At 34.4% G+C, this 15,449-nt stretch overlaps 1 protein-coding gene across 2 annotated transcripts in view; it reads right to left on the reverse strand.

Moving 5' to 3' along the window:
* Window positions 1-2,138: 2,138 nt before the first annotated feature.
* SS18 (SS18 subunit of BAF chromatin remodeling complex) overlaps window positions 2,139-15,449 on the reverse strand; it is a 61,757-nt gene continuing 48,446 nt past the window's right edge. For both annotated transcript variants that reach the window (XM_033087543.1, XM_033087542.1), the window contains 3 exons: window positions 14,644-14,766; window positions 12,307-12,440; window positions 2,139-2,858 (listed from right to left, as the gene is read on the reverse strand). In XM_033087543.1, the coding sequence (XP_032943434.1) occupies window positions 2,832-2,858; window positions 12,307-12,440; window positions 14,644-14,766 (284 nt within the window). In that variant the 3' untranslated portion in view covers window positions 2,139-2,831. The remainder of the gene's footprint in view (window positions 2,859-12,306; window positions 12,441-14,643; window positions 14,767-15,449) is intronic.

Genomic DNA, 15,449 nt, shown 5'->3' on the forward strand with positions numbered 1-15,449 from the left:
CCTAAGTACTAAGAAGGTGCTTTTTAAAATAGTACTTGTCTTTAACAGATTCCTACAGAAATTAAAGGACATACTGTATGCTTCAATTTGTGGTTCGGTGTATAGACAACACAAGATTGGCTATGAGTTGCTAAGTAAGTTGGGTAACTGGTATACGGGTTCTCTCCACTTTATGTTTGAAAACCCGATTTAAAAAAAAAATCAAAAACAATGTGTCACCACAATTCTACAAAATAATACTAACATATTCTCAAACAACTAAATTAGCAGTTAAATATTTTTAAATGTTAATCAATAATCACCCTGCATTCTTCTTAGTAATATTTTGCTTCTGAAACTTTATGGGATGTAATAATATCTCTTCATTATAATAATATACATTTTGATAAAATAAAAATTTCAGTTTTACTATAGTCCATATGGGAATGTCAAATTTTGTAGAAAGCTACTGGTAAAGTTCTTACTAGGTATCAAAGGAGTAAGGTAATTTTTGTCATCACCAATTAAAAACTTTTACGAAATAAGACTGTTATAAAACAATTAAACCTTGCAAATGCACTAGTCTCCAGGAAGACAGTCCTAGAGGAAATTCTGCTTATTAAAATTGCAATTTTAGTTTCCATTAAAAGGAGAATAAGACAACAGAAGATGGGTTGGCAAGACAAATTATTTCTTAATGTCAGTTGAGCTTATTTCAAATGAGATAACATATCTATACCAGGTTGGGTTTAGTACAATTTTGTCTCCTCAACTCATTTATCTAATTCAGTCATCTTGATTATAGCCTTATGGACTTCATTTTCAGAGAAAGAATTCTGTAACAAACAGCCCACACAACATGCTGATTACTGAACAGTTAATTCTAATTAACTTGGGCATGGCAAGAGAATTTTGATAAAGTCCTAGAATACAAATATATTCTGCTTATACTGGGCTAACTTATATAAAGAAACCCACAGCATAGTCTCCAGACAAAACAAGAAAGTCAAAGAGATCCAATTTAAAGAAACAAATGAGAAAATTAAAATCACAAATAATTTATTCTTCCGTTAGAGTTGATACAGTTTTAAATAGCAACAAAGTACACAGTGGTGGAAAATTGGCACAGAACCGATAAGCATTTCAATCACAATAAGGCTGTCCATGCTTTATGTGTTTAAACTTGATGTCCATTTTCTATTGACCAAGTTGGAAAACAACTTTTCTGACCTTAAAACTCACTCTCCCCGGCACCTCTCTCTCTCATTCTTTCTCTCTCTCTCTCTCTCTCTCTCTCTCTCTCTCACACACACACACACACACACACACACACACACACACACACACTGAAATTCCTTTTGATTACAGTATGTTGAGGACAGTATGTTTTGCTTATTCAAATTAATGGCACCCCTTCTGTTTTGTTTCCAGTTAGAAGTGGGAAAAACCAATTCAATTATAAAGAATACACCTTATTCCCTGGGCATAGGCAACTGTGATAAAAATAGCAACTTACCTTTGGGCTAGATGTTTTCAGAGTACACTTAAATAATTGTGGTTATAAACTTCTTAATGCATGATTTCCTGCCCAATGCAATATCCCTGACTTAAGCTAAAATTATCAGGCACAGGACAGTCTCAAATATGATTAAATATGCCATGCTAATAAACAAGGTCATCTAGAATGCAAACTCTATGCTTTTAATACAGATCATACTAAACCTCATTAATAAGCATTTCCCTAAACATCTCTGTTATATTAACCAACATAAAAAAGGGAAAAATTTAAACGTGTCACTTTATAAATGGTATTATTTCCAGTTAGAAAGTTGAAATAAAGATTTGTAAGTCTCCTAAACTCTTCTATTATATAAACCAATTAACCTTCTAATGTTAAAAAATAAAATTACTGGATCAATGTTGACTTCTTTGATATCATTTATAAAATGCTTTGATATTACGTACTAAGTTCCCTGATTACTCAAAGTAAAATTAACACTTCCATTTTCAGTTATTGCTATTTTAGGAGAGGATTACCATTTCATTTACATAAAACTGTTACCAAGATTCTTCAGATCCAACATGAATTCTTATTGCCTCACATTTTAAAACTGTATTATAAATGATCTTTATAAAAAGGTTTTAATCCACAAAACTGGAAAGCTTTAAAAAAACGTCATTTTACTCAAAACTGTATCACAGTGTTCTTGATTATCTAACAGATAAAACACATCTGAATTTCCTCTAAAAAACATTAACAGTGGACATATGGTGTGCTTTTCCTTCTCCCTCACCTTTGTCTTTATAGTACACCATTTTGAGACCAACACATCCAAGCATCCACCATGCTCCAATCCACAATAATAGAGGATCTATGATTCTGTCCAATGCGTAGTGTACCGCCTTGCATATTCACCACACGAAATAAACATAATATACAAAATATTGCTGCTGTAAAAAGTGTACATTTCCCTCTTCCCCTTACAAAAGAATCTGTGGAAAAGTATTAAATTCCCTTAACCTTCATAAACATACAAAGCTGTTCACACCTTTCAGTCTGTAACAGTCCATTTGAAACACAGTTCCGAAATCATTGCAAATTGGTTATGTCGTATTTTCTGTCCAATGTTGCCATCTAGAGTAGAAATGCGAAATTAAGAGTATATTTGAGCTACTAAAGCCTTTTACAACTAAGCCACAAAGACTGCTTACTGATGAAACAGCCACTTATCCACAAGGTTTTTCCAAAAACTAGATGGAATGGAAGGATCTCTTCACAAGGAGGTGTCCACAGTGCTGAGGTGACAATATGGCTGCTAATAGATACAGGCTATTGGAATGTAAGTACTTTTTCACTGCTGGTAATTTCCATACTGTCCCTAAAAGATAAATTTTAAAAGATAATTAGAAAACAGCTTGATCATAATAGTCTGGCACAGAAAATACAAATAAATCTTAACACTGCCATGCTACAAAAGCAACTGCCTCTACCACAGACAAAAATTATTATGCATTTAGGTAGACAGTATCTCTGGAATTTCTTCTGGTATTACATTCAATTGCAAATGGATTTCAGAGTCTCTGAGCATAGAATAATATTACCTGTCACAGTGGAAATTTTAATATTTAGTAAATTTTGTTGAACTAAATTGAGTAAAAATGAGTGAGAAGTTCTGGTTCTAAATCCTGGTGTGGTATATATATTAGTACATAAATTTTATGCTAGTATAAAAACATTGTGACTATTTACCTTATTATAACTACTATTATAAATTAACATGAAGGGTATTGGGATAAGTGGCAAGGATGGAAAGATAGCTAGAAGATAAAGGGAAAAGAACCTTAAATCCATGTTAAAGAATTAGGGTCCCTGAGGCCAACAAAGTGCCAGGAGAGGTATTCAGACAGGCAGCTTATACATAAAATCAAAGGAAATTTGTTTTGGTTTTGTTGCTTTTAATAAAGTAGACTTGACAACATGTAACCTGGCTGAATAGGAGAGAAATAGAGAGTACAGATATCAAAGAGGGGATGAAGTAGCAAAATTCTACAAAGGAGGGAAATGATGTCTAGTATACAACTGTTAAGTTTCACTTTTGGAGAAGAGAAGGAACTTCTTCCCTCTAAAATAAGAAAAAAAGAGAGAACAGAAACATACTAGAAAATATATATAACAAAACTTTCTTAAATGTTTTTAAAATAGATGCTCATTAAAGCACCTATTTTCCAAAAACAGTACTCATTAGAGAAAGTACATAATCAGCTGTTTCCTTTGGTTAAATTTCCCTAAGTCACATTAATTTTATCAACAAAATATTCTAGAGTTGAAATACCTCTGTACCATAGGAAACAGTGCCCTAAAAGTTTACATTTCCATATGAGTAGATATACTTGAAAATCTACTGAATTCTACTACATATCTAATGGACTGAAGCACTATAAATAGAATTAAGGTATTTAAAATATTACCATACTTTACAGTTATATTTAGCAAAATTTAAAGTCAATGCTCATCCTGAAATATTTGGTAGGTAGAATATCAAATCTAGGATTTGATTTAAAATACTCTGAAAGAAAAAAATTAGTGTGGGGGAGGTTACATAAAACATCGGCAAAATATTGATAATTCTGGAAGTTGGTTAGTAGGTACAGAGAAATCATGTGATAATTCTCTTTTCTATAATACAAAGTTTAAAAAAAGAGATATAAGTCAATCCACGGCATACAGGAGCTTATTATTAGGTTGGTGTGAAAGTAATTGCAGTTTAAAAGGTTAAAAATTGTAAAACTGCAATTACTTTTGCACCAATCTAATATATTCAATTGCTAGATGATCTAACTACTAAAGCTGAGTTTAAGTCCCAACTCTATTGTTAACTTTCTATTTGAGTCTAAAAAAGTTCTTCGAGACTCGGTTTCTTCACCTCTAAGGTGGGACTGTAACATCTCCATCTCTGAATCTCAATTTCCTTTCCGTTCATGGCTACATTAATTCCTACCCTCACTTGTTTGTTAGGACACTTAAATAAGAGAACATGAAAAAGGGCTATTTAAAATTATAAATAAGTATAAATAAGCAAGTCAATTGTTGAAGGATGCTCCTGTATGATGAAAATGAGTTGCACACATTACGAATAATGTGAAAGCAGAAGAGAGGTTAAAAACTGCTGTGCTATATAAGTTATAATTTATCTACTACATTATGAATTACTTGAGGGAAGAGATTAAGTCTTATCCATCCTTATGCCCCAAGTAGTGAAGAGTGCCTGACACATAAGACTGCTTAAATACTGTATACCGAATATTATATTTAAGCAATTATAAACATTTATTGAGCAAATATTATATACTCATCACCATAAGAAATTTGAAAACAAATAAAGTACAATTACAGAAGATCTACAAGAGTTCAGAAAGGAAAAGGTTAACACAGCTAAATTAATTAGAAAAACATTTCAGAGAATGTGGGAGCCTTAAGAGAATAGTAAAATTTAAATACAAAAGAAAAAGGGGCAATTCAAATAAAAGGAATAGCAAAAGCAAAGGCATAGAGGAAAAAAAATCACTAAGATTGCTTAGGGAAGTGGAGAATAAAAGATAATATACAATAATGAGGAGTAGAAGCTATTAATTATTTGGTAACACAGAGCTTGAAGTCTGGCTAGTAATAACAATATCTAATTCTTAATATACCTCAATTAAATAAAACCTTACCATGTGTGGAACACTGTAAGTGCTTTGTGTCCATCTACAACCTAAACAATAAATATTATCTCCATTTTATATAGAAGAAATTGAGGCGCTGAGAATTTAAGTAAATTGACCCACACCTGATCACAATGCTGAGATCAAATTAAATCACAGGCAAGCCCCCAAAAGTATACTCATATTTACAACCATTAACAAATTCCAGGATCAAAAACATGGGTTTTCTCTACACTGCAAAGGACCATGTTAAGAGAATAAGAAGACAAGTCAAGAAGACAATATTTGTAAAAGATACATCTGAGAAGGGACTGTTATCCAAAATATACAAAGAACTCTTAAAACACAGTAAGAAAACATCCTAATTAAAAAACGGACCAAAGACCTCAACAGACACCTCGCCAAGGAAGACAGAAAGATGGCAAACAAGCATACAAAAAGATGTCCACATCATATGTCATTAGGGAATGCAAATTAAAATGAGCTACCACTGTCACCTATTAGAATGGCTGAAATCTTGAACACTGACAACACCAAATGCTGATGAGGATGTGGAGTGACAGAACTCTCTTATTGCTGGCGAGGATGCAGAATGGTTCAGCCATGAAAGACAAGTCAGGTGCTGTCTCTCACAAAATTGAACATACTCTTACCACATAATCCAGCAATCGTGCTGGATTTCAATGAGTTGAAAATGTATGCCCACACATATACCTGCACACAAAAGTTTATAGCAGTTTTATTCCTAATTACCAAAACTTGGAAGCAACAAAGATGTCTTTCAATAAATGAATGGATAAACAAACTGTGGTACATCCAGTCAGTGGAATGTTATTTAGCACTAAAAAAATCCACTATCAAACCACATCAAGTGAAAAGTGTCTATCAAGTGAAAAGGCTATATACTACATGATTCCAAGTATACAACATTCTGAAAAAAGCAAATATGGAAACAGTAAAAAAAATCAGTTATTTCTAGGGGTTAGGGAGAAGAATGAATATAGGGAACAGAGAGGATTTTTAGGGCAGTGAAACTATTCTGTTCAGCATAGTACTAAAATGCAAATCCATGCAAGGAAAATACCCAAGTCTAAAGGAAGAAACACCCAAAAGGATTAGCGGAAACAATACTTGGCGCACACATAGGAACCGGAAATAGTGTCTATTCCCATTACCCAGAGTGAAAAACCTCATAATTCAAGGGCATTGGGCTAAGTACCCAAAAGGGTCTACATTTAATAGTGGGAATGTTTAGCCTAGGACTAAACACTGCTAACAAATTTTAAAAGTAATTCCCAAAAGATTAAGCTGTTTCTAAATTATTTAACTGAATCCCAAAACAAAGCTCAAGACTATTTCTAAAAATACAAATATATCCATCACCCAACAAAGTATAAGTAATATTCACAATGTCTGGCATTCAATCAAAGATTATCATGTATACAAAGGATGAGGAAAATATGACTGATGAGAAAGAAAACAAGGCAGTCAATCAAAGCTAGATGCTAGAATTAACAGAAAAGATACAAAAACAGTTATCAGACCGTGTTGCCCTGAAAATAAGACTGGGTCTTATACTACTTTTTGCTCCAAAAGACGCATTACGGTGTCTTTTCAGGGGATGTCTTATTTTTTCATGTACAACAAATCTATATTTATTCAAATACAGTCTTGTCATCTTCTAGGACAGCGTCATAAAGTACTAAATGCGTCCATCTGGCTGACAATCTTAACTGGGGCTTATTTTCGGGGTAGGACTTATTTTCGGGGAAACACGGTACTCGTATTCTATATGTTCAAGAATTTAGGCAGAGACATGGAAGATATAAAAAAAGACCCAACTCAAGCTTCTAAAGATCAAAAATATGTCTGTGATGAAAACTACCTGGAACTGGATTAAAAGCAGTTTAGAGAATGAACAAGAGTAGTGAACTGCAAGACAAAGCAACAGAAACTAAATTTTTGAAAAAAATTTTTAATGCATAGAGCATCACTATAGCACAACTTTAAGCAGACAAATATACATGTAATTGGAGTCTGGAGAGGACAGAAAGGGGAATAGAGATAGAGACAGGAAAAATATTTAGTCAGAATTTTTCCAAATTTGATGAAAACTATAAAGCCACAAATCCCAGAAGCTACACAAATGCCATGCATAAGAAAAATGAAATCTACACCAAGGCATGTCTAATCAAATTACTGAACACAATCTGAGTAACAGAAATTTGTTTTCAGTTAAATAATTTGATAAAGGGAAAATCTTAAAAGCAGTCAGGAAAAAAAAAAGATACACTATCAAAGAAGATAAAAATGATAGCAGATGTCTCCTTGGAAAATAATGTGAGAAAACAATGGAGCCATAGCTTTTAAGTGCTGAAAGGAAGGAAAAAAAAAAAAAAAAAAAACTCAACCTAGGGCTGGGCCAGTAGCTCAGGTGGTTTGGTCGCCCTGCTCCTAACGCCAAGGTCGCTGGTTCAATTCCTACATGGGCCAGTAAGCTGCGCCCTCTACAGCTAAGATTGTGAACAATGGCTCTCCCTAGAGCTGGGCTGCTGTGTGTGTGTGCTGCTGCCGGCTACCTGTGCTGCCAGGAGCGGCCAGCAGACATCATGAGTGGCTGGCGTGAGCCGCCGTGAGCAGCTGTGAGCCGCCAACCCACTAGTGGCAACACACTGCCTCAGCCGGGGGGGCAAAGCTCATAATACAAGCATGTGCCAGAGAGCTGTGTCCTACACAACTAGACTGAGAAATGGAGTGTCGGGGGGCGGGGGGGAGGCGGAAAGGGAAAAAAGAAAGGAAAGAGAAAAAAAAACAGTAATCAATATTAAAAATTATTAAAAAACAAAAACCAAAAAAACAAAAAACCTCAACCTAGAATTCTATACCTATAAAAGAAAACCTTGACAAATTGGACTTAAAAATTTCAAAATTCCTCCCTTCAAAAGACACTGTTAAGAAAATTATAAAATAAGCCATACTTTATTTATAAAAAACAAAAAAAATATCTGCAATCTGCTAATCACAGAGTTGATAAACAACTTTTATGTAGAACATATAATGATCTCAATATTCAACAGTGAAAAACTAAAGAACCAAATTTAAACAGGAGCAAAGGAGATTTGAAGTCCTTTCTGGTTAAGATAATACATAGATGGAAAATACATGAGAAGATGGACACTATCACTAGTCCTTAGGGACATGCAAATTAAAAGCACAATGAAATATCACTATGTATGTATTAGAATAGGTACAATAGAAAGACTGATTATAATATACCAAGTGTTGGCAAGGATGCAGAAAACTGAAACTCTCAACACTGGTAGTGGGAATGCAAAATGGTATAGTCAAGTTGGAAAACAATACAGCAGCTTAACAAATTAAACATACAGCTACCCTATGATCTAGCCTTTCTACTCCTAGGTATTTATCCAAGAAAAACGAACGGATGTATCTACAGATTTATACATGAATGTTCACAATACTTTAAAATGTAAAAGCCCCAAACTGGAAACCTAAACTTCTATTTCTAGGTCAAAGGATAAACAAATAGTGGTATATCCATATAACAATAGAACACTGTTCAGCAGTTAACGAGGAATTATTGATACATTCAGTAAGAATAAACATGAAAATAATTAGGCTGACTTAAAGTCAAAAAAAGAGAACATACTACATGATTCTATTTATATAAAATTCTGAAAAATGTTAACTAATCTATAGTGCAAGGAAGTAGATTAGTGGTTGTCTAGGGAAGGTTTAGTGGTAAGGGGAAGAATTTCAAAGGGCACAGGAAAACTTTTGAGAATGATGGAATTTCATTATTTTGACTTTGATGATGGCTTCACAAGTATATACACATGCCAAAATATACAAAATTGTACACTTTTAAAATAGATGCAGTTTACTGTATGTCAATTATACTTTAATAAAGCTGTTTAAATATATTAAGAAGGATAGGGAAATAGAGCGAGGCAGTGGAGGATGTTATTATGTTAGATAAACAGTAAAGGACTCAATGATATATGATATGGTGACATTTCAGAGCAGAGATTTTAAGAAAGTGAGGAAGCAAGCACTGCAGGTACAAGGGAAAGAATTTCAAAAAGAGGGAGCAGTACATATGAAGGTACTGAGGTCCAAACAAGCTTGCATGCATGCCAATGTGAGTGAAACGGAGTGAATGAGGGCACTGAATAGTTGGGATATAAACAGAGAGATGAAGTGGTGGGGTAGAAGGTGAGGACACAATTGTTGGCCATTATAAGGTCTGGCTTTCACTCTGAGTGAGATTGAAGCCACCACAGAGTTTCGTGCAGAGAGGTGGCATGATATGACCAACGTTTTTAAAAGATCATTCTGGATCCTATGTGGAGCATATCCTGTAGAGAAGCCAGGATAAAAGTAGGAAGACCAGGGAGGATATTGCTGTACCAGTCCCGGTGAGTGACAGATGTGACTTTGATTAAGGTAAGAGCACGAGGTTATAAAAAATGGCTAGATACCGGATATGTTTTGAAGATGATGAGATTTAATGGTTGATGAGATGTTTGATTTGCAAAAAGGAGGGCTGTCAAGGATGACTCAGGTTTTTAGCCTGAGGAACTACAAGAATCGAGCTGCTCTTTACTGCGATGGGAAAGACTGACAAGAGAAACAGGAGTCTCCTAATAAGGCTTTCTCTCCCAATTTCCCCCTTTTAATTCATTCTGCTATAAGATTCATCTGTATTAAAAGTTACTATTATAATTATATTACTGTGGGTTTAAGAATCTGTATTGGTTTTCCATTGCCTTAACCATCTTGAAGAGATAAACTACTTTCCCTAAAATGAAGAGACCAATAGGTGTTTGGGGGATACAGGTAAGATCAAACATAAAACAATGTGGAGAGACTAATCCTAGAGGAGCGAAAATGGTCCCCTCCTCAGATACTTTCCTAGTGGGGAAGCAGATGTGGCTGGCAATTACCCAAACTTCATGGTTCATTATCTACAGTATAGTCCCAAATTCCTAAGAATGTTAGGGGATGGAATATGATAATAAAAGTACAGTTGACACTTGAAAAATATGAAGGTTAGGGGCCCTGACCCTCCTGCACCGTTGAAAAATGTATATAACTACAATCAGCCCTCCACATAGGCAGATTTCCAACCATGGAGTTCAAGACAGGTTTGAACTGCGTGGGTCAATTGAACTGCAATCAACGGAAAAAAATCCATGTATAAGTTCAAATCCATGTTTTTCAACGGTCAACTGTGTGTCATGTATCTGTCATATATGTCATATACCATATTTACCAAGTGCCCTAATATGGCCTATAAGAGTCTTCCTAATCTAACCCCAAATGATCTCTCTGGTCTTGTCTCTTCTTCCCCATGTTTCTGCTTTACTGGACCATACATCTCAACATCAGTCCTTTGTGAATGCACTTACTTCCAACTAGAATATCCTTCCCTCCGTGTCCACTTGGCTAATAATACCTAGTCATCCTTGGGCCCTCACACTTCTATAATACTTCCCAAGGAACATTTTCTCTAAATCTGGGTTAGAAGCTCCCTTCCACACAAATCTTGCCTTTCCTCATCCAAGTATTTCTCACACTGTATTGTGTCACCTGCTTACCTGTCTGTACCCCATCCAGACTTAAGTTCACAAAGGCAGATCCATGTCTATCTTAGTTCCCAATATACCCCAATCTTGGGTACTTAACACATAAATATTGCTCAAGAAACATTTACTCAATCGTGTTAAATTTAGAGAACTTAGAAATATGTTGATCTAAAGAAAATGGTTACTTTATGCTGCAACATGCTGAAGTTGAGTAAAATGGCAAGACACCCAAAGAGAAATGTTCTGTACACAGGTTGAAAAATGGAGCTGAAGTTGGGTTGCGGGATGAGCTAAGGATGCTGAAAATATTAAGACAGTATAAATATAGAAACTAAAAAAACACTGAGCCATCTATTAATATTTGGGTAAAAAGAAAGATAGGCATAAAGGAATCACTGGAAATGTAAGAGGAACAAAATAGTACAGTAACATAAGAGACCATAAAGAATGAAAATAGGAACATATGTCAAATGTTCAACTGAAGTCAAAAAAGATGAAGACAGTTGCTCCACGAGTCACAGGGAGCATGTCTGTTTTACTCATACGGTGTCCAGCACCCATAGAAAATTAATAAATATTTGTTGAATAAGGGAATTAATTTCCAAAAAATCTCACTTTCACTGGCCCTGGAACCCTACCTTACAAAAAATAACCTACTTTAGGTAGCTTAAATGGTGAACAGACCAGATTACCCTCACCAGAAAGTCATTAGACAAACCTACAATCAACCTAAAGAAATTGCCAATAATAAATCATTTCCATTATAGAGTATGTATGAGAATATTCACAAAACAATGACTGTGGCACAGATTATTAATGCTAAGAAGTTTCCTGTTGAAAAGAAAACTAAACTAAACAGTAGATTCAAGAGAATACAGTTGTCTTAGGATGAGGCACACCTGTACATACTGAAGGTAGAAGGAACGATAACAGGGAACAAAGATTATTAAGAGAAAAGATTACTTGAGAAAATGGATAATGTGTATAAAAGGAGGTAACAGAGACAGGTGGTTAAGTACGAATTTAAAAAGAAGGAATATCACGGAGGTGAAAGAAGTATAGTAGATATGCTAAAGTGAAGAGAAGAGCTAATAATAGCACTGACAGATGGACTCCACATCTCAATAGGTCAACGTGTAGTCTTCAGCAATAAACAAGGAAGATCAGAGAAATTAGGGGCTTTAGAACAAGGAATGATATTTGGAATAGCTAAGGGAAGTATACCCAGGGGTAAAGATGAGAGAGGGAATGAATGACTATGAAATATGAATGAGTGACTGTGAATGAATGCTGGTACCTAGAGGTAAGACGTTTTATTATGTTATAGTAATTATGATCCACTGTACTAGCATTCTACGAAAAAGACTTAAAAGTAAATAGTTTTTGTTGTTGTTAACTCATATATTATGAACAGGAGAAGGGAAAAATGAGCCTTCAAGTGAAAATTATTTAACCTAATCAAGAATGAACAAACAATGGGGGCAGCAATCACAGAGCTGGCCGTGTAAGTTACCTGGTCATATCCATAAGGCCTCTGCTGCGGTGGCTGTGGTGGTCCAGGCTGTGTTGGTCTATACCCCCCATACTGCTGACCTTGTCCCTGTGGGTAGTTAGGATACTGAGGACCTGGACCACCCTGTGAAGGACCTGCAAAATAATTAACATAAACAAGAGCCCAGATAAAAATATAAGTTCCTAGAACTCTAGAAGAATTTAAAACTAGATGTTATATTTTTATATCTAAAATATAAAAGATGGTTTGGTAGCTTGTTTTTCTCAAAGGCTTCTTGAAATAAATTCCAAAGGTTACAGTAAGAGTGCAAATATTGTAAGGATACCACCATGTACCAGATGCTTTGATTCAGTGTAACTACTACAATGCATCAGCCATTAAAAATTTATATGTCAAAAATGAGTAAAAGATTCAGAAGTTGTAAGGCAGGTTAACTCCGTATTATGAAAATTCATCTACCCTCTGTTAAGTTAACCAGTATAACCAAGAAGTAAAAGAAAAGGCATGAAGCAGATTTAAATTAAAATATTGAAACGATTTCTGAATCAAGTTTGGGAAATAATGATATTTACTACTGTATGACTCTAGATTTACACTTGCAATCACTGAAAGAATGCTTTATGCTCTGCACTGACAAACTTATTATCACAGTATTTTCAAACAGAAACTAAATACGACTAAAAGCCACAGGTTGCCTGTGGAAAAACTTGACTCAAAAGTTACAATCTGTGTACCAATCACCTTTAATACTTAATCCATAAAAATGAATTATTTCAAATTTCAGAGATTGCAAAGGCCTAATTTGGCTTGCCAAACAAATACATTTATTTCATGAACTATATTATTGTCTATTATAAAGCATGTTTTACAAAGCATAAGCTGAAAAGCTTTGATACTTATATTTTCTATCACAGCCTCAAACCTACCATAAAAAAAAAAATTGATTGCAGAGGAAAGTGCCAAAAGAGAACAATAAATTTTCAAGCTTAAATAAATTCCATCAGTCTAGTATTTTACTTAATTATTATACTCTCAATTATTAAAACTCTAGAACAAAGTTTGGTAACTGAAGTCTATCAATAAGCAAAATAGGAACTTCTCCTTTAGGGTTCCTGATGTCTAACAAAACAACACTTAGCTACTTAAACCAAAAATACTTAATATCTTTTATTCTCTTTCCACTGAAAATAGTATTTCTGTTAAATCAGTAAGTTTACCTGATTTAGCCACATATTTGTTTCTATGCAAACACAATAAAACCAGAATACTCTATTTATTCAAAGTACAAATATTCAATGGTCATTAAATGGAAATACAATTTGAGAAAAGCAAGAAAGTCTCTCTAAAACCAAGAAATCCATGGAATATTTTTAAAATCATATCTGGAATTAGGGAACGAGAACTTAGCATTTTGGGGACAATGCCTGACTCTCAATATCTGACTGAATTTCAGTGCATATGTTGAAGGCACAAGAGAATTTTCAGCCTGATCTTGGTTCTTAGATTTGCTATCACAAGTAGAGAGAGATGCCATGGTGATAGCAGAGCTTAAATCAATGAACAAAACTAATATGGCATTACTGATATAAGAAAGAGACATGTTAGCAACAGATGATGTGAGATTAATAAACAGCTACTTCAATTTCATTAAAATTGTATTTTCCTATATCTAAAGTAGTTATAGTAGCCTGAAATTTAAGGCTGAGGCATCAAGTCCTTATCATTTCCCATTCCTTATCTACTAAAGTTATTTAAAGTCAGATATCCAGCTAGTAGATATGATAGTGAGCATATAATAGGAAAATATAGCTAAAATTTCCCCAAACTCTGTAAGATACACGGCTGAATGAAATACACCCCTGTGAATGTGTATGTTGCTACTTAACTAGAGAATGACAAAAACATTTCTTTATGCATTCTGAATAGATCACATTTGTACTTTAAAAATCAGTGTTACTTTTCACAGTAATAGTCATTAGTTTTCAAAACAAATTTGCTAAGTGGATTATGTAGATATGGTTTGTAATCACCCAATTCATCAACTTTCCAAGCACATACAAAAGTACTGGCTGGTCATGAATGCCAAATAGGTTTAAGAATTCATATTCCTTGTCTTTTATATGGCTACATGGCACACCTTTGGTCAGTGAAACATCTCTAGTTTACTAGTTTCTTTTTAAACTGATTAATAGTTTATCTAAGAACATTTGAAATAAACTAATAACAGACTAAGCTAAAATTGTGAATTTTCAGAAATGATCAACATCCACTTCCATATTTCAAAACACTAATCATCAGGTTTTGGGGAGACAAAACTAAACTGCAGTAAGCTATTACCGTAGCCCTGCTGCTGTCCTGGGTAGCCCTGCTGCCCTGGATACTGCTGTTGCTGAGGTGGATATCCCTGTTGAGGGGGTGGTCCTTGGTAAGCATCTTGCTGTTGGCCATACTGTGAATTTCCTACAGGATAATTGGAGAAGAGAAAAAAAAACTGAGAAGTTTGCTTAATTAAATTTTTCCTCTAAGATGCATAGCCAACAACACAAGAACAAAATAAAATGCCATATTGATTTTTAAAAGTTAACAAAACAAAGAAAAAACTCAAACCAAACAGAAGGATTTCGGCCAAACAAACTGCAGTTAAAGCCAATTTTGCAAGGTTGAACTGCAGCATTTTCAGCGTCTCTGCCATACGAGCATTACATTTACTGGAACATCACAGTCATAAGATCATGACTATGCTAAATAAAATAAAAAAGACAAAATTAAAGACAGCTACAAGAGCACACACTAGCTACACAAGATCAGCAAGCTGTTTCCTAAAGGTACTATACTTATATGTGAAATTATACATATGTAAACACACACAAGAAAAAAAATTGGGTTGATGGATTTATGTTCAAATAGAGAATTTCCACTGAGGAAAAAATTATTTTTAAATGTTTTAGTCTTTTTATTGTTGTTAGAAATGGAAAGTCATGGTTATACATTTTAAATATTTGTAAGGAAATGATTTTGATTGCTCTGGGCTCCCTCTAACTTTCAAGACAGCCAGCAAACTATTATTCTACAAGAGCTTTGCATGGGTAGAAGTTGTCTTATGCAAGATTTTTCATTCCTTTAGAAGGGGATATATATGTGTA

The sequence above is a fragment of the Rhinolophus ferrumequinum genome, chromosome 19 (genome assembly GCF_004115265.2).
Source record: "Rhinolophus ferrumequinum isolate MPI-CBG mRhiFer1 chromosome 19, mRhiFer1_v1.p, whole genome shotgun sequence".
Taxonomy (NCBI): domain Eukaryota; kingdom Metazoa; phylum Chordata; class Mammalia; order Chiroptera; family Rhinolophidae; genus Rhinolophus; species Rhinolophus ferrumequinum.